A 23,426-nucleotide genomic window follows, 5' to 3' on the forward strand; every position below is an offset into this window, starting at 1 on the left:
GTAGCTGCATTGGTCTGAAGAAATAATGGCCACACATCATCCTGATGTTTTACGAGTTTATTCTCTCTCTCTCTCTCCAACCAAATTTCTAATATGACTTAGTTAAAGGCACACCGACGGTACACACATCTATTAATAATCTGTCTGTGCTGAAGTTCCACTGGAGTTATCAGTCACATTATGTCATCCAGGGCTGAAATGAGTTTCACTTTAGCTGAGACTGAAACCAGCTACTCCGTCATGGATTAAATCCTGTTGTGCGTCGCTCAAGCCACTTAAGAGGTAATTCATGCCGCAGTAATCTGGGTTTATCCATCATCATCTACTTGATCACGTCTTCAGTGTGAAGTCCGTTCATCCTTTCAGCTGAATCAATCAACGCTTGGATTGTGATTACAGGCTTTCAAACTCCAATCTGCAGCGCAGCGTTGCAGTTTATTTCTTTAAGTAGCCTAAGCCGGGCTGCTTCAGGGCCGATTAATGCAGCGCTGTAGCACCAGGGGTTGATGTGTCACTGCGAACTGTTGACGGGGAGAAGAGCCTCAGCTCGCTGGTGGAACACCAGCTCATTATGAAGTGTTCCTTTTGTACATGAGGATTGTTCATGAGCTTGAATATGGACAGAGGAGTCAGTAAACACCAGTACGCAGAAGTGCAGTGTGGGTATTTTACCATGAACATGACTGAAACAAACATTTGGTTTCTGGAGAAAATATATGTACTTAATTGGGACTCAATTCTACAAAGTAAAGTCTGTACATGTTAACATATGAGTCAGAGTCCCCTTGTATTTCTATACCAAAAGAAAATGGCCCCGAGACAAACCAACAAAAACACCCAACTACACCAATAATAACGGAATAACAAAGAACGGGTAATGACAAAAGGTTTTTAATTCTTGATCTTTATTCGATTAACAAAATCTCATTGAAATTAGTTAGGAATGACAATAGCACACAGTTTTCTAAAATATACAGGAAGTTATCAACACAACTAGTTACACCAGTATAGAGAAAACCCCAAAATACATAACTTACATGTCGGTGAAAACATTGACTACCAGATACGTCATAAACACCATCTTTTAGAATCACCTAGACAAATAAAAAAGAAACAGCCAAAAGAAATCATGAAGATAAACGACATCATGACGACTGATGCAAACAATTCAAAAACTAAAAACAACGCCACAACAAATACATAAAAAAAAAAAAAGAATAACTAAAAATACCTGATACCAATAACAACTAAGAAACAGACTATACGACTACAAGCAAGCCAACATATCAATAACTGGTAAACATGTAGGGAAAAACTCCATTAGTCACTAAGACCTCATGGAAAGAACGACCAAGATTAAAAAAAATGAAGACAACCTAACAAAAGAAAAATCGGTACTCAAAGAATCCTGCTGACGCCCAAAAACAACCGCCGATCGGAAATAACAAGACAGGTGACGTGAAAATTGAGTTTAGCAATCAAACTCAGTTCTGAATTAACGTCACTACTGTAATCTAATCTTTTTTTTATCTCACCATATCCAGACACTCGTTTGATCTGCAGATCAACCTAAAACTCGAATCAAGATAAAATTCACCTAGTTTGAAATAATTATCTCAATATGTTCCTCATACATTTGGTAAATTGTTTCTCCTGACGTTCAGTCAGCAAAAAAAAGTCATTAAAAAGCAGAAAATGACAAAATCTTTCTGAGAAAGCTTCGTGTAGGATTGGAGTTTTATGACCACAGTCATCACAGAGTATGTGAGCACACACTATATTAATGTAGTATGAATTAGAATGTTTTAATGTAGACATAGGATCGTCATACTGGTGTGATTGCGTCCATATAAAGGGTTTATTTCAGGCTGAGGCAACATATCGAGATATGTATATCGTGTATCGCGATACGGCCTAAGAATATCGAGATACTGATAAAAGGCTGTATCGTCCAGTCCTTCCGGTGACGCTGGAGATTCCTCCAGACTGTTCATGGGGCAGAAAGTGAATGACGGCTGTGGTACAGCGATAAATAAAGTTGTATGAGGCTCAGAAGGCTGCTGCTCTAAATCCCGGCCTGGCCGCCTGCCACAGCTCGCTGAATGTCACGGACACATCATAACGGCCTGTTTGATAAGCTGCGAGTGCAAATCGGTAATGGCTGTGCAGTTTAGACGTGACGTGAGCTCGCTGGCTGCTCCTCGGAGCCGCTGGAAATGAGATCTGCAGCTAATTGATGGGAATAGACAGAAAAGTAAGCGGTGCTGCGGGACTGGACAGACTGGTGACGCTGAACGCAGTGCGATGCCCTCGATTAAAATGACCAAGCAGATTGTACACTGTGTGGATCGGCTCGCCATTTAGGAGGATTTCACAGGATTTTTAATCGATGGGCAGCATCGGTGCACCGGTACGAACTACTGTCACACTCATTTCAGGATTTAGTTGCGAACGACACTTCCTGGCTGTTCTTTCTCCACCTTTTCCTGTGCAAATGTTTCATTGAGCATATCAGAGGGATGTAGTAAATGCCTCCTTCCCACACCCAGTACACTCTTTATTGCATTCCTGAACAGACATTACGAGAGTCTGGACAGTCGTTAATGTCAGATGTGCTGGTTTGCGGAGGTATACGGCCTCCAGCCATTCAGACGATCTATCGTCGGGAAAGGATCTCACATAATTGGATTTTTCTCGTCAATATCTGGTGTGCCAATATTTTCTGCCTTTTCGACCAATTGCCAGTGATCCTTTGTTTTATTTAATGAAGTGTGAAGACTTTTCCCGCTCCTTTATTTCAGCTACAATACTGAGGAAAGTTTCAGTTTAAAAACTGTGGGATGGAAGCGTGGACGAGGACGACTGTGTGCAAAATATCAACAAAGAAATGCAAGTCTTTGTGTCACCTCAATGCTAAACATGTAGCCACCAGCTAACAATAAAGATGTAGCCGCCAGCTAATGCTAAACATATAGCCATCAGCTAACAATACAGATGTAGCCGCCAGCTAATGCTAAACATATAGCCATCAGCTAACAATAAAGATGTAGCCGCCAGCTAATGCTAAACATGTAGCCACCAGCTAACAATACAGATGTAGCCGCCAGCTAATGCTAAACATGTAGCTACGAGCTAACAATACAGATGTAGCCGCCAGCTAATGCTAAACATGTAGCCATCAGCTAACAATAAAGATGTAGCCGCCAGCTAATGCTAAACATGTAGCCACCAGCTAACAATACAGATGTAGCCGCCAGCTAATGCTAAACATGTAGCTACGAGCTAACAATACAGATGTAGCCGCCAGCTAATGCTAAACATGTAGCCACCAGCTAACAATACAGATGTAGCCGCCAGCTAATGCTAAACATGTAGCCATCAGCTAACAATAAAGATGTAGCCGCCAGCTAATGCTAAACATGTAGCCACCAGCTAACAATACAGATGTAGCCGCCAGCTAATGCTAAACATGTAGCTACGAGCTAACTCTGAACACTGGGATTAATTGTGGTTTGTTACCTTTGCTTTTTTCAGATCAAGTCTCATAGGTTTGATCACATTTTTCCTCTAATCTATTACAAATAATTTAGTAATAATCTAAAAAAGAAGCAAAAGATACGACGGACGAATCTTCCCCCGACCTCCATATTCAAACAATTGACCACATTATAAGTTTCAACTTGATTTTGTGATTTATTGTTTCATTCTTGGAATTGAAATTTGAAATAAATATTGTCTTTGGTGTCAAATATTGAGATTGAACATGCAACTGATTGGGATTCTAACATGACAAAGCCCTTAATTATTACTTGTATAAATAAAACACCAAATATCACCACTAATTAAAATATTCAGTAGTAAAACATACATACCATGTTGGCCAGTAGCCAGTCCAAACTGGTGCCTAAAAATACTTAATATGTTTAGTTATATTATTTTTTAAACTCATTTTTAAGTTGGTATAAAACCATTCTGTCCTCGGATGGAGAGAATCTGTCAAACCGTTGTTACGTTTGACGGTGGTGTGACAGGACTATCGGAGTGGTTCTGGGCTGATTGGATCGAGTGGCGCCGGATCCTGGGACGTGAGTAGGAAGCTCCACATCATCCTCCCCGGGTCGTCCGGGTCGGGGTGTACCACCTGAAACACTCGGACCATCAGTGATGTTTTCCGCCAAGCGTCTTCTGGCACATCTTTCGCCTCTTGCGTCTTCGTTGTGTACGGTTGCCACGGTTACACGGCATCGCTGTCTCACCCACCACAAGGTTGGAGGAAAATAGCTGTGTTGCTTTGCTGGAAGCTGATGACAAAGCTTGAGCACGGTGTTTGTGATCTGTGCTCATCAGCACTCGATACTTGTGAGGAGGAAAGGTGAAAAGCTGCTCTTGCTCAAGGTGACGTTTTTTGTTTTTTTTCCCTCTGTGCAAAGAAATGCTTCTATTCTGTGTGTTCGGGTCTGTATTGTGACACAAAGTTGAGGATGTAGGTTAACTTTCTCCTGTGATGACACCGAGCTTGTTAACGGTACAGTGACGTCTCAATTCTCATTTTTTTAATCTCCTCCGAGGCTCGCGCCCGAGCCAAGGTCGGCCATTTTACGACTTTTCTGCTGTATCAGGTATTCGCGGGCGGCTCGGCCGGGCTGCCTGCTCGGCATACGCCAACACCTCAGAGACGTGTTTCCACATCCGCAACACACACACACACACACACACACACACACACACACACACACACACACACACACACACACACACACACACACACACACACACACACACACACACACAGGGTATCTGTGTGTGTGTGTGTGTAAGTAAACTGGAGCACACGAGGTGAATCTCAACACGCCGCACGTGTCGGCAGCTCGCCGCTGCTCCACATGGCGGTCGATAACTGTGTGCCGACCGTCCTCCTGCACACCCACTTCTTTTCCAGCGCAGGAGCTCGCAGGGTCAGAAGAAGGTGAGGCGCTAGTTTCTGATTGGTCCAGAGGGAGCCCTAACCGCTCATGATTCATACTGTTTGCCTCGTTATTTTTAGAACAAGGATCCCTGAATCACTCCCTGAACGGGAAACTTTCTCAGACGTAGATCTGAAGTGTTCGCCGCCTGTCTGCGCGCACTAACGCACGCACAGAATTATTCTTATTAACAAAGGAGCAGCAACGAAACTACGTCGCCAACCTGCAGACGCCTCTTAGGAACGAAGCTCACCGTTACGTAACGCTGCTAATGCTAATCACAGGTACTGTGGATGCTAATGTACGTTCCAATGCCTTTCGTGTTGCTGTAAGGACATATCGATGTCTCTCGCTCTCTCTCTTTCTATATTCATATATATATATATATATATATAAAACAGCTATCACAGGAGGAGCATGGAGAGTGACAACGCTAAACCTGTTTTCTAACGGTAACTAGACCACATCAAGTAACTAACAGCATTAGTAGTTTTATTACCAGAGGTCTTTGTGTTAAAGTAACTTATTATTTCCAGCTTTTCTCTCTTAACATTTCTTGATAATGGTCAGATTTAGATTTTCCTTCGATACTTAAAATGAACCAGAAGCAACAGAGCAGCTGCACAGCATGATGATGCCTCCACCATGCTTTAAAAAAAAAAAAAAGGTTGCCAGGACCTTTCTTGGTTTATGAAGTGAAGCAGGCAAAAGCATTTTTATTCTCAGTCTGAAGCTCATGTCCTACCTTCTGTTTCCTCTGAGCTTCTCCTTAGTTGTACATCCAGGAAGTGTCTGAACACTTCGACTGTGAAACGTACTGCAAGAGGGATTTCACTTTTATTCTTAAATTGAGTCATTTTGTGTTGTAGATATCGACATGTTCATTTCATCTTGAATATATTCACACTCCTGACATGCCAGGTATCTGAGGTGACTTCCTGTGGTGGCCTTTTTGGTGGAACTGCCCACCATCCGGCGGCAGAAAGCCCGGCGGGGATTACATGCTCGTCAGATGAAGGAGCAGCTGCCTCGTGTTTAGCCTGCGAGGATTCTCTTCCTCCTACGCCCCCCCCCCCCCCCCCCCCCCCCTCCCCCGCGGCGCCATCCTCGCAGGATTACAGAGCGCTGTCACCGCCTGCCGCACACATGCAGCCGTACGGACTTCCTCCTTTTACTGGGTCGGCCCCGCTTTGTGTGCATCGACTATTTTGGTCTGCAGACGCCGTCACATCAGGATTTCACTGAGCGGCTGTCATGTGGGTGGGTGGCATTAAAACAATAATACCCAGCGGGGCGTTGTGCGCTGTGATTATGGGCGCAGTGATGATTCAGTGGGCAGGAGATGAGCACTGTTGCAGGGCTCCCAGTAAGCCTAATTGCAGTGCATGCGAGTTTTAACACGGCGGACTGGAGAGTGACGGCCAATGACGGGTGGCATCATGGACACGGACCTCGCCTCCTATCCAACCATCCAGCCTGAGAAGAGGCTGCACTTCTGCCGCTCTTCTACTCTCCTCAAGCAGCCCAGCAGGCACTTCAGAGCCGAGACAATTAGCTGAGTAATCACAAGCAAATGACAGAGGAAGAATTAGCAGCGGCCTCATAATTCATTCACTTGCAGCACAATTTGCCACGACGCTCTCTTGTTTCAGCCCGTCAGATGGAGGCGTTCATTAATCGTGGCGGTTTGGACACTCGGGTAAACAGGCCGTTTAAAACCAACATTATCTTGAGCTGTAGCAGGAAGTTATTGCACATTTGCCCTGTGTTCTGACATTACACATCTGAGAAAATAGCAATGAGACAATGGAGGCTGAATAGTTTGGACAGAGACCTGCAACCTTTAGACTGAGAGACAGTTTACCCCAAATTCATATCTGGGGAGACAAAGCGGCTTTTAAAGGGATCCTATTATTCACCTTTCCACTATTTTCACTTGGTCTGGTCGGTCCAGAAACCTTCAGTATTCAAAGTTTCCAGCTTTTCCTTGATTTTCCTCCATTTGAATATTGGATCATAGGAGCTGCATTCAGAATCTGCTGTGTCTGTGTGAGCTGGACTGACTCCGCCCACACATGCCCATCTTGGGAAGAGGAGGAAGTACTTCCTCTCGTGGTGCCATGTGCCAGAGCAGAGCTGCCTAATTGTGGGAGGAGTCAAAGGGAGGGCCTACCTTGATTGGGATTGGCTAAACCCCAGATGACACCATATAGGGTTTGAGCTCTGATTGGCTGGTTGGAGCAACACACTTTTTAAAACCTGAAACAAGCCAGGGAGAGAGAGGACAGACTGTCTTCACTTGTGGGACGTCGTTCCAGGTATGGGGGAGATTAGTACTGTTGGAAAACCAGTAGACAGTTAATTTACATATTTCTATGACCCATTTAAGCTTGCATGAATAATTTGACTGTATTAACCAAAACTGGAGCTTTTGATGGATTTGTAAAATTTAAGAACTTTGAAATTTGGGACAGTTTTAGTCATTTTAGCAGTTTTACCTGAATCAACCATTTCAACTTTATATATTTATATATTTTCAATTTTTAATTTTGCTGATTTAGCAGTTTTACCATTTTTTACCTGTTGAACCATTTTCACAATTTTAGCAGTGTCAGTGTAGGACTGCTGGAAAAAAGTAATATTCTTCCATTCTTTAAAAAAAAAGTGACATGTGAAGACTTTAATGTTTTGCTAATTGCTGTACACGTGTGAGAAATGCTGATAACGTTGTAATTTACATGCTGGGACACTAGTCAGTGCTGTGTTTTTGCAATGCCACCCACACACAGAGAACAGTACGATGTAAATATTTATCTCCTTTTAGTGATCTTCATCCTTTAGTCCCACGTAGTATCTGCTGTGTGTAGGAAATATATATCCATGTATGCAGACGATGGTGTAGTAAATGTTAGTAAAGGTAGCAGACTCTTTAAAGGCGACTTTGCAGGTGTTTGTTCAAATGAATATTGAAATTATAAAAAAGATCTTCACCACTTTTACTTGCAAACTTGTGAATGTGTCGTTTGTCTTGTAACGGGCTGGTGACCCTGAGTTGGATAAAACGGTGTGGAAGGTGGAAGGACAAGGAAAAAGGACATTTTGCACACACAACCTAACGTTTTTGACCTTTGCAGCTCTGCGGTTTCCACTTTCCCTGACCAAGAGTCACATTTGTAGTTGAGCTGTGCATGCTACCATGACGCTGGTCTCCAGGAGTGTTCACCCTCCAGCTGCTGCTGGGGAAGCTCCAGAAACATCTGCCCATTCATGTCCCAAAGACCTGCAGGGAGCCTGTATTCCATCACATGAATAAGTTTTGAGGTTGAGCCCTGGTCTTCTCCGTCCGCCTCCCTGGGCTCTGTGGCTCTGTGCAGCAGAAGGTGGAGGAACCTGCTCACCGGTTAGTGCGCAGGGGGATTATATAGCTTCTAGTTTGTGGCTGTGCAGAGGAAAACGCTGCTGCACTTCTGATACATCAGCAGAATAATGTGCAGAATCTTCCCGGGACTTTGGCCGCACCGAGGAAACACAAATCACCAGGCGCCGCCCGTTCGCCCTCGCCAAATTAAAAGTTTCTATAGTGTTTGGGGGTTGGCGTGCACGGTGGCCGTGTAGAAGGCGTAGAAAAAGCTGCGTCGGTGCAGTGAGGATGGAGACCCGGGGCTGCATCCAGAGCTGAAACGCCGCCTCACGAAAAAAAAAAGACTTTATTTGATTCCCCTGACTGCACACACACAATTAATGATCTCTCTCTCTCTCTCTCTCTCTCTCTCTCTCTCTCTCTCTCTCTCTCTCTCTCTCTCTCTCTCTCTCTCTCTCTCTCTCTCCCCTCTTCTCCATGTCTTCCCTTCATCTTCCTCCGCACGTCGCTCTCACAGACCCCCCCCCCCCCCCCCCCCCCACACACACACACACTCTTTCATTCCTCCCTACTTTTTTCAGTGTTTTCTTCCCTCTCTCACCTCTACATGTGATTTCCTTTATCTGGTTGGTGTCTCTCTCCCTCCTGATCTTCACATCCTCCACTCCCTCCCTCCCTCTCTCTCTCTCTCTCTCTCTCTCTCTCTCTCCCCCTCGCTCTCTCTGCTTCTCTCTGGCAGGCTGCTCATTGCAGTGAGTCAGTATCATGGAGGCAGGCAGCGGGGCTGCCGCAGCAGTGGGGAGTGCAGCACTGGGACTGCTGGGAGCCGCCGCCGCGTCCAGCCATGACATCTTGGACAGGTAAGAGGAGGCGGGCGGGCGGGCGCCACACATCCGACCAAGCACACTGCCCTCAACGCTGTCCATCAGGCTGGATGTGTGTGTGTGCATGTGAGGAGAGGAGAGGAGAGGAGAGGAGAGGAGAGGAGAGGAGAGGAGAGGACCACACCTTGGGTGTCTGTAGGTTTAGAGAGCGTGCCGGTTTGTTTATAGTCGGAGAAGAAGCATGGACAGTGTGGACGTGGCTCCATGGGCTCTGCATGGAGCGTCATCGCTGCTGCTGCTCCGCTTTGGACAGTTGGGGAAGCTGGTGTGTGCGCATGCATGTGCTGGAGGTGTGTGTGTGTGTGGTGGGGACTTTGCCATCTCTATGCTTCAAGGAGAAATGACACCTGGGTATGCGCATGCAGTGTGGGGGAGGAGGAGCGTGGTGAGGGGGGTGGTGTGTGTGGGTGTGGGTGGGGGGGGTATCGCTGTACACAAGCCCCGAGTTTGCACAGTCACCATCACACACACACACACACACACACACACACACACACACACACACACACACACACACACACACACACACACACACACACACACACACACACACACACACACACACACACACACAAAATCATCCTCCCATAGCAACTGGGCAGCAGCCATCACTAACCCGCGTCACTACTGGAAACCCTTCATTCACATTTCCATCGCCTTGACTCCCGGCTTCACCGACTGGAGAGGGGGTGGGGGGGGGTGGCCGATGCCATTAGCTTTCAGCCAGTTACGTCATCCACACAGCTGGGCACCCCCCCACACCACCACCACCATCACCACTCACCCCCCCACGTGCCCTTACATTGCCATCGCCCTCTGTCACTCCTCTGAGCAGTTCACACAAACCAGATAAACGCTCATCAGCCCAGCCCCCCCAATCTCCCCCTCCAGGTCCAGCAGGGAAGTCACTTCCTGCCCTTCTCATGTGTCTGTTGCTGAGCTCCAGCGGCGGCTCGTTGGGGATCTCCTTTGACACACACTGTACAATCAGATGGAAACTGAACCGTGACTCAGTCGCTTCTCATCTCCCTACTATTCCTGTTAGTCACCACACAATCTAACTTTGGGGGGGGAATTCTAGCAGCCCTCTGTCAGTCAGATGCACATACCACAGTTGTCGGATGCTGGTGCGCGCACACGCACACACACACACACACACACACACACACACACACACACACACACACACACACACACACACACACACACACACACCTTCCCGCAGCTGGATTACTGTTGCATTGTTGTTGCATCTGCCTGTTTTTGCTGTGTGTTGTCTTTTTTTTTTTTTTTTGTCGTTGTTTTTGGGAGGGTGGCATTGCTGCTGGATTACAGTCAAGGCCGCACAGCCCCCCCCCCCCCCCCCCGTTGCTCTCACACACCCCTCCAAGTCCTGATCTGGGTCTAAATCCTGCACCGGGGTTACCATGGCAGCAGCAGCTTAGCATACATTAGACAGCAGTCCAACGGTACTACAGAGTGAGTGAGTGAGACAGATAAAGGAGGGTGGGAGGGTTCTTTCAATCAGCTGCAATTATGCTCGTCAGACTGGAGGGGGGGGTCCGGTGAATCCGGAGATCTCTGGGATGAATCAGAGGCTATATACAAGTTGTAGAAAGGGAAAAAAAGCTGTAAAAAGTTTTTGGTGACTCTGTAATGTAGTCGGGCAAACAGGCCCACGCTCACCGAGCAGCTCCCATCAATCTGGAGCTGAATGCACCACGCAGCGGCTAATTTAAGGTCGACACGCTGCTGCTGGAGGAGGGTTCACGTGATCGTACAAGCAGCTGATCGAAGCTGCGTCAATATGTTTTTTTATAATAGAAATTTGCTTTCAGGGATTAACTGTACAGGTTCAGTTCTACCTAACCCCATAAAAAACGTGTTTGAGCTCATTTTGCTTTGTAATGTTCTCACAGCATTGGCATGGATGGAACACAGAACAGGTCCACGCGTGAAACTTGCCCCGAACTGTGCTGAACCTCTGAGTCCATAGCACCGGGCCGAGCTCGAGCAAGTTTGAACAAAATCTCCACAAATCCAGAAACGTCGCAGAAACAAAATGTTGCTGCTGGTTGACAAAAATGGCAAAAGAAAAGCAAGTCAATGCCCGAAATGTTAACCAGTTTCCCTGATGTAGTTTAACCTGCAGTGAGTGACCCTTTTCTGTATCTTTCCCTCCGTAGAAGAGGAACCAATCGGGATGAAATTCCTCAGGTTGATCTGACCTGGTGAAAGTAGGGCGGCCCACCCTGCGTCCTCTTATCTCCCCCTCCTGCGGCAGCAGGTAGCTCACATTATTCCAAACTCTTCTGCTGCTGCGCCATTCGTGATGCACAAAGTCATCCTTGAATTTTTTCTCCACGATGAGGAATGTTGTGGTGGTTTCTCACCTTCATGAGCATTTTGGCTGCTAACCAGAATTGGTCTCACATGCAGCAGTATTTGGTCATCACTTCATCCTAAATGGTATTTCAGTGTGGAAGAATGTTCCAGTCGCATTCCAACCGACTGATATTATAATATTAGAGATCTTCCAATGTGTGAACTCTTCATTTTATCACTTGCTTGAAAAGTTGACGAAGCCAGTTAGAAGGAACTGGAACATTTGCACGTGTTGCTGGAGTTTGCAACGGGAATTTTATCCTAACAAATCAGGGCCTGATTCCTTCTCAATAGTTAGTTCCCATGACTACATGTTAATGCCAAGTCCACACAATTCGTTGAAAATTGCTTAACCAACTTTGAGAAAAGTGGCCACAAATGGAAGTTTTGCACTGGAATACTCTTAATAAGAGAAGCCATGCGATCCTGGAGGGGTTCTATCAAGGGGATTTGGAGTACACACTTCTTACCATTAGCTTCTTGAGGGAAATGGTGAATCTCCCTCGAAGCAAACTGTGCAGACTCAGTCTTCTGCTGCTGAATTAAAGGTGTGGAAGTGCTGCTTTAAAGGAGGTTAAACGTGTTGTCACAAGATAGTTTTGGTGGTTTTGGAGATGATTTGAAAGAAAAGTGATTCTTTTGTGACGTGTTAGAACAACAGTTAACTCTCCTGATCCATCCCTCGATGTTGTGTAATGAGGTTTCTCCCACGTACAGCCCCGCTACGCTGCTATTCAATGAGCGGTCACTAATACAGACGCCCGTTAAACTGCGCCGGGGGAACACTGATCGTCCCGTTGTTTCTGTCGGAGTCCATCTCGAACGTCCGCCCAGCAGCAGCTCGGAGGAGACGGGCTTCGCCGGACGCTCACCGCTCATTAGGAAGAGGCAGGAATGGAAGCCTGGTCTGCAGCGCCATATGTAGGGCAGATAAAGTGCCTCAATGGGACAGGAGCTAAACTGCCGGCAGACTGAAAGGACTTCCAGCTCATGGACGAGATCCAGGATGTGCAGGAGGGTGAAGTCTTGTGCACCGACTACCAAACAGCTTCCCCACTCTCTCTCCTTTTTATCACTGCTCATGGCTTTCCAAGGTTTCCTTCTCCTCCCATGAGGAGGTAAAACGTGCGCAGGTTCAGTAATAAATCAGACTTTTGATCATTTACTCTGGACAGGCTACGAAAAACTCACCACACTGTTGTTATAGTTTCCTCAAACCGTTTCAATCTCTTTACTGTCTCCACAGAGCTGAAAAAACTCACTGCAGCTGAGCGCCGATGTTTGAATTGGCTTCATATTTCATATTCATATTATGTTAATTTGAGTATCTTTACCAGCACACAGTCCTGATTTGTATGGAACATAGATGAATGTTAATATTCTCCATCGGCTCACGGAGACAATCTGAGAGCGTCGTCACTAACCAACCGACTCCTGGCAGCCCACCAATCAGGGTTTGGTGTTTTCTGGCCAAAAGTTCAGGTCTTTGTTAGACTTTTCTGAAGATGCAGTGTCATTTACATGCTGGTCACCCGGGCTGGCCGTATCCTCACTCTGACTGGATTTCGGAATGAAACACGGGAAGTTTACACCGCTACTGAGAAATCTGCAAATGTGACCATGATTCAGTGCATCTAGGAAGCTTTTAGTTTCTTCAGTGCAGAAAGAGTTTGATCATATTTACTCACAAATCCTGGAAGTGCAGACACTGTGTCAGATTGTGTGATGTTTGTTTTTAACCTTTTCTAGTTTTAGCCATTTCAGTTGTCGCAGTTAGACAATTATAAGCCTTTTTCCCCAGTAAGTTTAGCCATTTTGTGTTCATATATATTTTTATATCCCAACTATGGGAGTCTTTTTGAAAAGTCGTCTGGTGTGATTAGAAAAAAGCCACTTATGGCTGCAGAGCCACTGGTACCAGGTCTCTGTTCTAATACATGTTGTATTTCTGTCTGTAGTTTGATTTTCCAGGGGGAAAATGTTCCAAAACAGACCCAGATAAAACAAAACTCTCAGCTCAAAGTATCAGATGAGTGTTTCTGTTGGGGAAAAGAAAATAAAGCTTTTGGTCTCTAATTTTGGGAAGTGACGTGTTAATTCATTATGCAGATACATTCAGAAGTAGTTATGAGATATAAAAGTGGTAGTATTGTTTCATGTGCTCTTTCCTTTCCCTGGTGTCATCATCCACCGAGGAAACAAACTGCAGCGAGGCCTCGCACGGTTAAAATTGGCTTGTTTGTTCACGCAGCAGGTATTTTAAGGTGTTCCTTTTCGGAGGTGCAAACCATCGGCGGAGACGTAGGAAGTGAATACAAATAGCTGCCGCACAACATTTATCGCTGCTGACGGGACACCGTGGCAGGAAGCTCTCTGAAACTCAGCGTCTGGCAAAATCGGGGCTGAAATCTGTAGTGGTGCTCGACGTGAGGGAGGCGAGAGCAAGGTCAGGGCGATGGAGGGAGCAGGAATTAAAAGGAGGATTACTGCAGGAAATGAGACCTCAGCTGATTTTATAGACGTTCATCCGCTTCCTGTTTGAAGGATGCGGTTTGGTGCAACAGCACATGTTTAATACTCGGTTTCTGTAAGAATTAAAAAAGCAGTTTCACTGGTTCAATCAGACTTTGTGGTATTTGATTGCAAGTTGTTTAAGGATCGTTTGTTCCTTAAAATCTCTTTTGGGTTTAGTCAGGATTGTCAAACATGTGGTCCGCGGGCCATAAAATTAAAATGTCTTCATGGCCTCGTTATCAATACGTGGCTACAGTACCACGAAACCCAACAAGTTTCCAGACCAAATATTGAAAGATGGAATCTCTCTGGCAGAACCTGGGTTGACCTTTGGGTGTCGTAGTAACGTAGATCCACGTCCTCACGCCATCACAAACCGTAAGGCCCAGCACCCTGCAAGGGAAACTCGATTTAAATTCCAGCTGCTTGTTCCTAACATTTCAATATTTCAGTGGTGTTCATGACTCGAGGTGAGAGTGCCGGCGTCAACAGGAAGCTTTGCCTCGCAGCTCAGCGATCGTCTGCCACTCGCTTTACCCTGATTACACTTATGAAGTAGCTCCCTCACTGAGGTGGGATTTATTTCTGCCCTCCTGCTGTTGTTTTCTGCAGGGCAGCACGTCCGCCCCTCCTCCCACTGATCGGCGGGCTTCACCGATCCCCAAACCCAGCTCAAGTGTCAAACAGATCGTGCTGTCACTGCTTCAGCCACCGGCAGCTGGCACAAACTTGGTTCAATTACAGCAACATCCACCCGAAAATAAGTTGTATGACTCATTCTTCTGCTATTGGATAGCCTGGCCTAGATTTGCTGCTCCTTAAGCCCTGCCGTATCTCCTGGAGTTTGGGGGGGGGCATGCCGTTATCAGGCCGGGCTTTTTGGAGCTGCTGTGTTGGAGATAAAGTGGAGTTGGATGTATTGCCCGGGCTGCGCTGCTACTCTTTTCACTGCCTTGGAAATGATTAGATTCTCAGAATAACTCCAATGTGGAGATTAGAACTCAAACTTTCTCATTAAACTTGAGCAGAGAGAATCTCAACAGAGATTTAGAGGCTGTTGGTCACAATAGTTGAGTTTCTCTCCATGAAGTCTACACAGATGAGCAGATGTAGGAAGTGAGAAAAATAATGTGTCAGAGAGTGGAAGCCTTGTTCTACATGTGAGAAATGATTCCCAGACTGGAGGTAATGTGCTGATTTGTTTTGGCCAAACTACGATTGAAAGTTACAGTACTCTCATGGCTCAGGCATTCAAGATGTTTTTATTTTTCCTTCCCTGGATAGATAATTGACTGCAAACAACAGTTGCAACTTAACAAACCCGGGTGTAATCCTGGTGGAGACGAGCAGAAGGCATTCCCCTCCCCTTCAGTCTCCATGCGTAGGAGAGCCCTTCCATCACACCCGTGCCATAATATTCTCTGGAGGGTATTATTGGCAGTTCTAAACGTGGCATGTGTCCATGTGCGCTCAGTCCAGTAACACAAAACATGCGTTGCTCTTAAGAGTTGCACTCATAAACAGTAATCACAGCCGCCCAAACTATCGGCATGTCTTATTGCCGTCCTCTGGCTGCGTTACTGCGTCTTCTTGCTGGATTCGTCCTGTTCATGAGCTTAAAGCGGCTGTCCTGTGAGGGGAAGTGGGTGTTTTTTTTTTTTTAACTTTGAGCAGCCGCTCTGGACTCGTGATTCGCGTGCGGCTGTGTGGTCAGTGATCAGTCATTGGATAAGAATGAACTCTGGCTGCTCCGGTCACCGGGGGTCATCCTCTAATTGCACCATCGTGACCTGGTGACCAATAAACATGAGTGGCTCACACACATTGTGCAGAAGGTGAATGCAGTGAGAGAGTGAGTGGTTGGTGGTGGTCAGAGGGTGAATGAGTGAGAGAGTGAGTAGTTGGTGGTGGTCAGAGGGTGAATGCAGTGAGAGAGTGAGTGGTTGGTGGTGGTCAGAGGGTGAATGGCTGAGAGAGTGAGTGGTCAGAGGGTGAATGCAGTGAGTGAGTGAGTGAGTGGTCAGAGGGTGAATGAGTGAGAGAGTGAGTGGTTGGTGGTGGTCAGAGGGTGAATGACAGAGAGTGAGTGGTTGGTGGTGGTCAGAGGGTGAATGCAGTGAGAGAGTGAGTGGTTGGTGGTGGTCAGAGGGTGAATGCAGTGAACCAAATGATGGTGTGAAAGTTCTCTGCTCCTCCCCCTCCCAAGTGAACCGAGTCCTGGACTATCAGAAAGTGAAAGGCCCCATGCTGCACTGGAGGCATAAAGCACCAAGAGACAAGTCCCACAAATTCATGATCTCAGCATCGTGCGGTGGATCCTGATGACAGACTGAATGCTCTGGACGTTCTCCAAGACGCTGGAACATAATGTCCAAGAACCTTAAGCACTGTGTGCTGGTGCATTGGAAAGAATCTGATTCTATTGTTTCCTCTGGATGACATGGTTCCAGGCATGAAGTCAACAGCTCTGGGGGGGAAAAGAATGTACTGCTAAACATTGCATATTTCTTAACCAGTAGCATCGATCCTTGGCTGTGGTCAGGAGGTTGGAAAAACAAGTAACTAGAAGACCTCGTCCCGGATTCAAGGGGACTGTGACAACCGATCAATGAACAGAGAAAATAACTAACCTTTCAATCTATATGGACAGTATTGAACTATCGGCCTGCTTTGTTGTGACATCCTGCTTGTTTTGTCTGCACATCATTACATTGACACAAAAGCTTACTCTCCATTGGATTGGTCGATATAAAGATAATATTGTGCAGTAAAAGGCAGGTTAGTGTTCAGTCCCTGGTCCCGTACCGTCGATCCAGTCAGGACATCCCTACTCTGAACGCCTCAACAGTGACGAGCCACAAAATGTCCTGTTTCATCCAGCAGCTGCAGCGTCCCCTTGGTTCAGGGACGGGAGTCCTGCAGGAGTCCGACTGAAGTGGAAAAACCTGCAGGGGGAACCGTGTTTTGTGTAACTACATAAAACCCACAGGGTCTGTGTTTGGGGCTGAGCTCACGTTGAGTCAGATATTCAGTGGCGACGCGGAGAGAGGCGGGAGGAAGTGATATCTGAGGATAAACGCTGCGAGAGAGTCACGACCCTTATTTTCCAAACGAAAATTGAGCTGCGGTTGTTTTTTCGGGGCCAAAATTGCGCGGTTGAAGAAAATGCTTGTGTGTGTGTGTGTGTGTGTGTGTGTGTGTGTGTGTGTGTGTGTGTGTGTGTGTGTGTGTGTGTGTGTGTGTGTGTGTGTGTGTGTGTGTGTGTGTGTGTGTGTGTGTGTGTGTGTGTGTGTGTGTGTGTGTGTGTGTGTGTGTGTTACCCAGTCGGAGACAGAAACACTGGAGTCAGCAGGACCACAGCTCAGGAAGTGTCCTCTCGTCTGTTCCTGCAGACAGGAAGCAGCGGCTGAAGATGAGCAAAGTGTGGCGCTGCAGTGTGACGGGGAAGACGAGCAGCAGCTTTCTGGAAAAAGCAGTTTCTCCTCCTGATGTGTGTGTGAGTGTGTCTCACTTCTGAATGAAGACAGTGACCGTGGAGGACAGTAATGCCTCTGGAGTCTGTCCTCTGATCGTCCAGGCCTCTTCATAAGCTCCTTCATGAGCCCCTCCCAGACTCCCGAGCAGAAACTGAATACCTGTTCACAGGTAGACGGGTTGAGTGACTCTTCTTTCGTTCTTTATTGGAGAGGTAGAATTCTGACCCGCAGGGTCACTTCTCTATCCGACACCAGAATTTTTAGAGCTGATAAAGCTGAAACGCTGACTCGGCGTCTCCGTCTTCACACAGACGTCATAACACATTTTCTTTTGTTGGTGTTCTGTTCCAGCGTGACCCAAAGCAGAAGCTTCACTTTGCTGTCAGTCCACACTAATGACTTCTTCCTCACTTTTCCTCGGATTGGGTTTGAGTGGGTGTCTGTGTGTTTTTGCTGTTTTCCTGTGGAAACGGCGACGCGACAGGCCTGGTTTATATACGACGGCATTATTGGCATCATGGACACGGTTTCATGTCGACAGAAAACATGTCGTTGAGCTCAAACGTTTTTCATCTAAAGAGCAGACCTAAAGAAAAGTTGGACACCAACTGAAGTGTGTTTGAAGATTTTGGTAAAGTTTTGTTAAAAAAAAATAGCAGAAATGACTTTAAATACTAACATTGAGGAAAAACCTTCGTCTCAGATATAATCAAACATTAACTTCTTTGATTCATTAAGGATCTGTGATCGATCAGTTTAGATTATTTATCATGGAAATCTCATTACTCTGGTCTTTACTGCACTGTGTGTACTAAGAACTCGGCGTAGCTTTTCAGGTTGTACTTCTTTATTGACTTCATCGCTCCGGAGATTTTTGGAAATCTGAACAAAGCTGTGAACGTCACCCTGATTAATGAACTGCACACGTTAAAAACAACATAGTAGAGACATTCAGAAGATGATTTCTGTGAGGAAATTTCCTTTTTCAATATTTAATGCAAAACATTTAGCACGTCGACTGATGTGCCGCTGCTGCGCTCGTTCTTTCACTCGACGCTCTCGTGGTGAGGGATTATAATCCCTTTAGGCAGTGTAACAATACATCAACTATTCTGGCGTACTGGTGTCATTCCAATATGATTTATCTCCTTCATCCATACATCGGTCTTTTATATTGCGTCACGCACGAGTGTGAGGCGAGAGCGAACGCCACTACATCACCCCGCCGTCCATAAACCGTCAGAGGAGAAAACCCCAAGCAAACGTTAAGGTTGATAATAATAACAAGAGTAATCAGAGATTTCTGACCTCCGACACAGGAAGTGACACGTGTTCCACATCAGACCAGCTGCCTTGATTCATTTAAGTTTGATGATCCAGTGATTTTATTTCATCACATGAAAGAAAACAAGATGAGACGACCTTCTTACCTTCTTCCAGGTGATCATCTGAACTGGAGTTAAGGTTTATTATGCCGTTTCACTCACTAACTGGTGTCTGCTGCCGAGCGCCGGAGCAGCGGGACGACAAACTACACCTCCAAAAACCAAAACATGCTACGACTCCATTTCCCACAATGCACTTGTCATTTAAAGTGGCAGGCTAAGAAGGAAACAACATGTAGAGAAATTAACATGAACAATTATTTCTGATCTGGATCCCCGCCAACATTTAATGAGTTCTTCCTCTGATCAAAATGATCCTGAGAACCAGTTTTCATGACGATCAGCTCGTTAGTTTTTAATATGAGATTGAGGTGATTGTATAACCGCCATGGCGGCGGTAATAATAGAAACATACAAACATGATTTCTGTTCTCTAAGTAGATGTAAGATGAAAAATGATTCTACAGTCCGACCTCAATTATCTGTGCCGTGCGTCACCTGGAGTTACAGAACAAAGCTCCCAAACATCTTTAGCACCACGGACCGGTTTTAGGCAAACTGAATCTTTCCATAAAAAGGCCTGAATGAGGTATAATGATATATGAGAAAAATAAACTGTTGAGTTGAGTGCAGGAAAGAAGCGCTGATGGAAGTGAATCTTGGGGACCCCAGGTATAAAGTATACATACAAGGAACCCTGTTCTACGCTGAATTGCTCCATGAACAAACTTGTTTTCATCCAATTAAAAGTCACTGCTGTTGAACAAGCTGTAAATGTAGAATTGAAAAAGATCCATCCAGGTAGGGCTTTATCTGTGATGAAAATGGGATCATTGATTCCAAGGCTTGTATTTACATTTTTTTTCTTTTTACAAATGGAGTCCCTCCATTGGTTTTGTGATGAAGGTATTTCCTATTTACTTACAACTATGGGGTTTATAAAAATGTACAGTACATAGTTTCTCTCTTCACTCGTGTCATTTTAGTAGAAATCACGATGAAAGGACAAAGTCATGCACTAAGATTCTTCCCCCAGATGTTTCCACCAGTGAAGCTCTGGACTGAAACACAAGTCAAAGTGGAAGCTCCTCGGTGTTTACCTCTCCGGCTCTAATTTGGTCTCTGACCTCCGGTTCGGTCGCTCCTCATCGAGGCCATGTGGAGGAGCTCTCAGGTCCTCGAGCTGTGGAGAGTCTGCTCCCCTCTTTTCCAGCCTCACTGGTTTTAATGAGCTCCATCGGGAGTCTGCGCTCAGGAAACCAGCAGACAGGAGGACTTCGGTCCATTCAGGAGGTGGACTTCAGTGAATCCTCTGTAACGACGGGATAGTGTTGGCGAGCAGTTTGTCGGTTTGTGATGTCAGCAGGTAGATTTATGTGTCCGCTCGGGACGGATTCATAGCTCAACGGCCAGGAGGAGAAACTTTTCAGCCACTTCTGCTGAGGACTCCTGCCACTGTGTGAAGATCCCGGTAGAAATCGGAACAAAAAAAAAAGTCCCGAGTCCTCTCCTCTGTGTTTGCTGGTGCTGGACTACCCAGGACTTCCTGTCCAGTCCGGTTCTGCAGAATCCGCTCAGTTTGGAGCTGCCTTGAGTTTTAGTTCAAACATGCCGGCATTGTGAAGAAGATTTGACTTGATCGCCACTCGGAGGATTCTGCCTGCTTGACGTGTAACAGGAAGAGAGTACGGCTCATTACTGAGCTTCCCTCTGCATCCAGACCTTCTTACGTCCAATTATCTCCACTCCCACGTTGTTTGAACCGCCGCCATCTTCCAACTGCTCCAGAAACTTCCAGGGAACTAGACTCTCTCCTCCTCCTGCTGCTTCTACACTTTTTCCCATCTTGTCTGCCGAGCTTCATTAGATCATGTGAAGCCTCGCTGCTGTGTGTGTGTGTGTGCGTGTGTGTGTGTGTGTGTATTCAGCTTCTCTAACATGACGGCAGGCTTTCACCTTGATGATGTTGTTCAGACTAAGATCTTACTTTCATCAGATGAGCCGCTGTTTCATGTCCGCTTTGTTTCATGTGACCAAACTCGACACTCCAAACTCACGAGGATTGAAGCTTCGGTTTTTAACCTCAAATAAGGAAGTGGTGAATTGCTGCTGTTATTGTATTTATCTGTATTTTCACACAGTCGCGTTACGGGGCCACCTGTTAACACAAATGTACCCGTATTGCTATATCAACTTGCACAATAAAAAAAAAAAAAAAAAAGCGGTTTCATTTGCAGTAAATTGCGTTACGCAGCATTAAATATATTGACCATTTTCAACTGTAAGTCACATTTCGCATTTCTAATCCCTCCAAAGTCTCTGATCTCATCAAGTTTCTGATTCAGATTATGAGAGAAAATCTCCCCGTCCTGCACTGGTCGGTATAAAGCATTAAAACATAAAATGCTGACTTTTATTTTATTTTATTTTGCTTTACTTTACTTTATTAAATGTAATTATATTTTCAGTTGATGATATTGCCGTGCCGCTGTTGGTGGGGTTCCAGTAGAAGCGTCAGTTTATCTCAGGTTGCTTCTGGGAGGAAGCATCAGGTCACTGTCTGCCTCTCATTATGGAGCGTTCAGCTGGTTAAAAAGCTGCGTCCAGAGAGGCTCGGTGTCAGAGATGTGTCTCTGACTCGGGTTTGTCAAAACTGTCTGGTTCTGTCCGGTTCCAGTAATGTTGTTTAAAGTCACTGAGCTCCTGAGGCTCACTCTTGTTTCCGTTCAGGCTTCATAAAACTAACGGCCTGTAAAGAGGACAAAGTAAAGCTGAAGCTGCTGTTCAGTCGATTCTGTGCTGTGGGAAACAAAGTGGGAGGCTCACCTGAGATGGAGGTGACGACATTTACGGGTCCTTGTTGGCGTGCAGCCACCACACGTCTAATTACACATATTTTTTTATACAAATCTGTGTTTGAACACGCAGGATTAGCTTCAGCCGTGTTGAATCTAAGCCCCTCTAATGAATACTGTCACGATAACAGCCTCATATCTGCCCTTGGACTGCAAAACATGCTTGTTTTACTAGTAATCCTTAGCTTTGTGTCTTTTTTTTGGTAAAAACTAAATATTTCCATATTACTTTTGCAGTTGGACTCTTCATAAACTTGAGATCTGTGTTGATGAGCTGCAATATAAATAGTTTATTAATCTGCATCTCTGCTCGTCTACGACTGAAAGAATATTAGAGTAAGACATGAAACCCAATGGCAGGAATGTCTGACGGCTTCTGATGCATGTGAATATGAATAATTATATAAAAAAGAAGAGGTATGGACGTACACGTCCAGGCTTTCAGCCTTTAGTGCTGCTTTAAGTTTGGAGGAGCTTTTTCCAACATCAGACCGAATTATGTAACGGAGCAGCTCGTCAGACACTTTTGGGATGTACATTATGCAACTGAGGTTTTTATAACTTCTGGAACAATGCTGTGCGCTGAGCTTAAAGCGCCTTTTTTTTTATTGTGGTGGTATTTTTACTAGCTGAGGATTCTCAAAGAAAAGCTCCAAGGAGATTACAGTCTTATCCTGTATTTGGCGAACCTCGTGAAGAGGTTCTGAGAGTTGTGATTCTTTTCATATTAGTTAACACCAATGGTAATGGGAACCCACTGACTCCATACAGATTCACTCTGACGGACTCTTCAGTCAAAAGAGACGCTGCAGTGATGCATGGTGATTGATTTCATGTTTGAATGGAGCTGGGTGGTTTGTTCCAGGTGCCTGGGAGGAATCCTTGTTTTGTTCCTTGGAAAACCACAGTTACTCACAGTAGTGATTAAAAAAAAAAAAAAAAAGCAGTGGAACCCGTTTTTAACTCCATTCTAGTTGGACACCGACACTAAAGTATTCTATTCGTTTGCTCAAAAGATTGTTCGCCCACCAAACGACGCCATGAGGGCGTCTGTATTCCAAATGCAAACCGAACCTGCAGCTGTTGTGGATTTAATTTTTATTGAAGTAAACCTGCCAGGTGATGGGCTGAGCGCCGTCTCAAATTACCAACAGTCGGTATTTAGCCGTGAAATTAGTCTTTGAATGAAAACTGATAGTGACGGTGACAAATTGTCCAGAGCGAAAACAATTACAAATATAAACTTGAAACTGCCTGTTGCTTCACAAAACACTGGATTTCTGTCACCTTTAAGATGTTTTCACGATGTCATGGTGACACATTTCCATTAGCAATTTAGCTAATTATCTGTGTCTAGCTGTGGTCGGTGCTGCCCTCTGCTGGTCACTTCTGGTTATCTGTGAACTTTGTGAAGTTTTTAAGGTCTTTGCTCCTGCTAATCGAATTGTGACGATCACTTTATGCTCAACAATTAATCGAGGGAAGTGATCACCGGGGGGATCATGAGGGGAAACTGACACTCAGTGGAAACATACCTAATGAAGTGTGTGTGTGTGTGTGTGTGTGTGTGTGTGTGTGTGTGTGTGTGTGTGTGTGTGTGTG

General features: G+C 45.5%; 1 protein-coding gene across 2 annotated transcripts in view; it reads left to right on the top strand.

The window, feature by feature from the left end:
• arhgap32b (Rho GTPase activating protein 32b) overlaps window positions 1-23,426 on the top strand; it is a 110,899-nt gene that overhangs the window by 21,840 nt on the left and 65,633 nt on the right. For both annotated transcript variants that reach the window (XM_080483045.1, XM_080483046.1), the window contains exon 2: window positions 9,065-9,185. In XM_080483045.1, coding sequence (XP_080339171.1) covers window positions 9,091-9,185 — 95 coding nt within the window. In that variant the 5' untranslated portion in view covers window positions 9,065-9,090. The remainder of the gene's footprint in view (window positions 1-9,064; window positions 9,186-23,426) is intronic.

Source organism: Lipophrys pholis (genome assembly GCF_963383615.2).
Source record: "Lipophrys pholis genome assembly, chromosome: 16".
NCBI lineage: Eukaryota > Metazoa > Chordata > Actinopteri > Blenniiformes > Blenniidae > Lipophrys > Lipophrys pholis.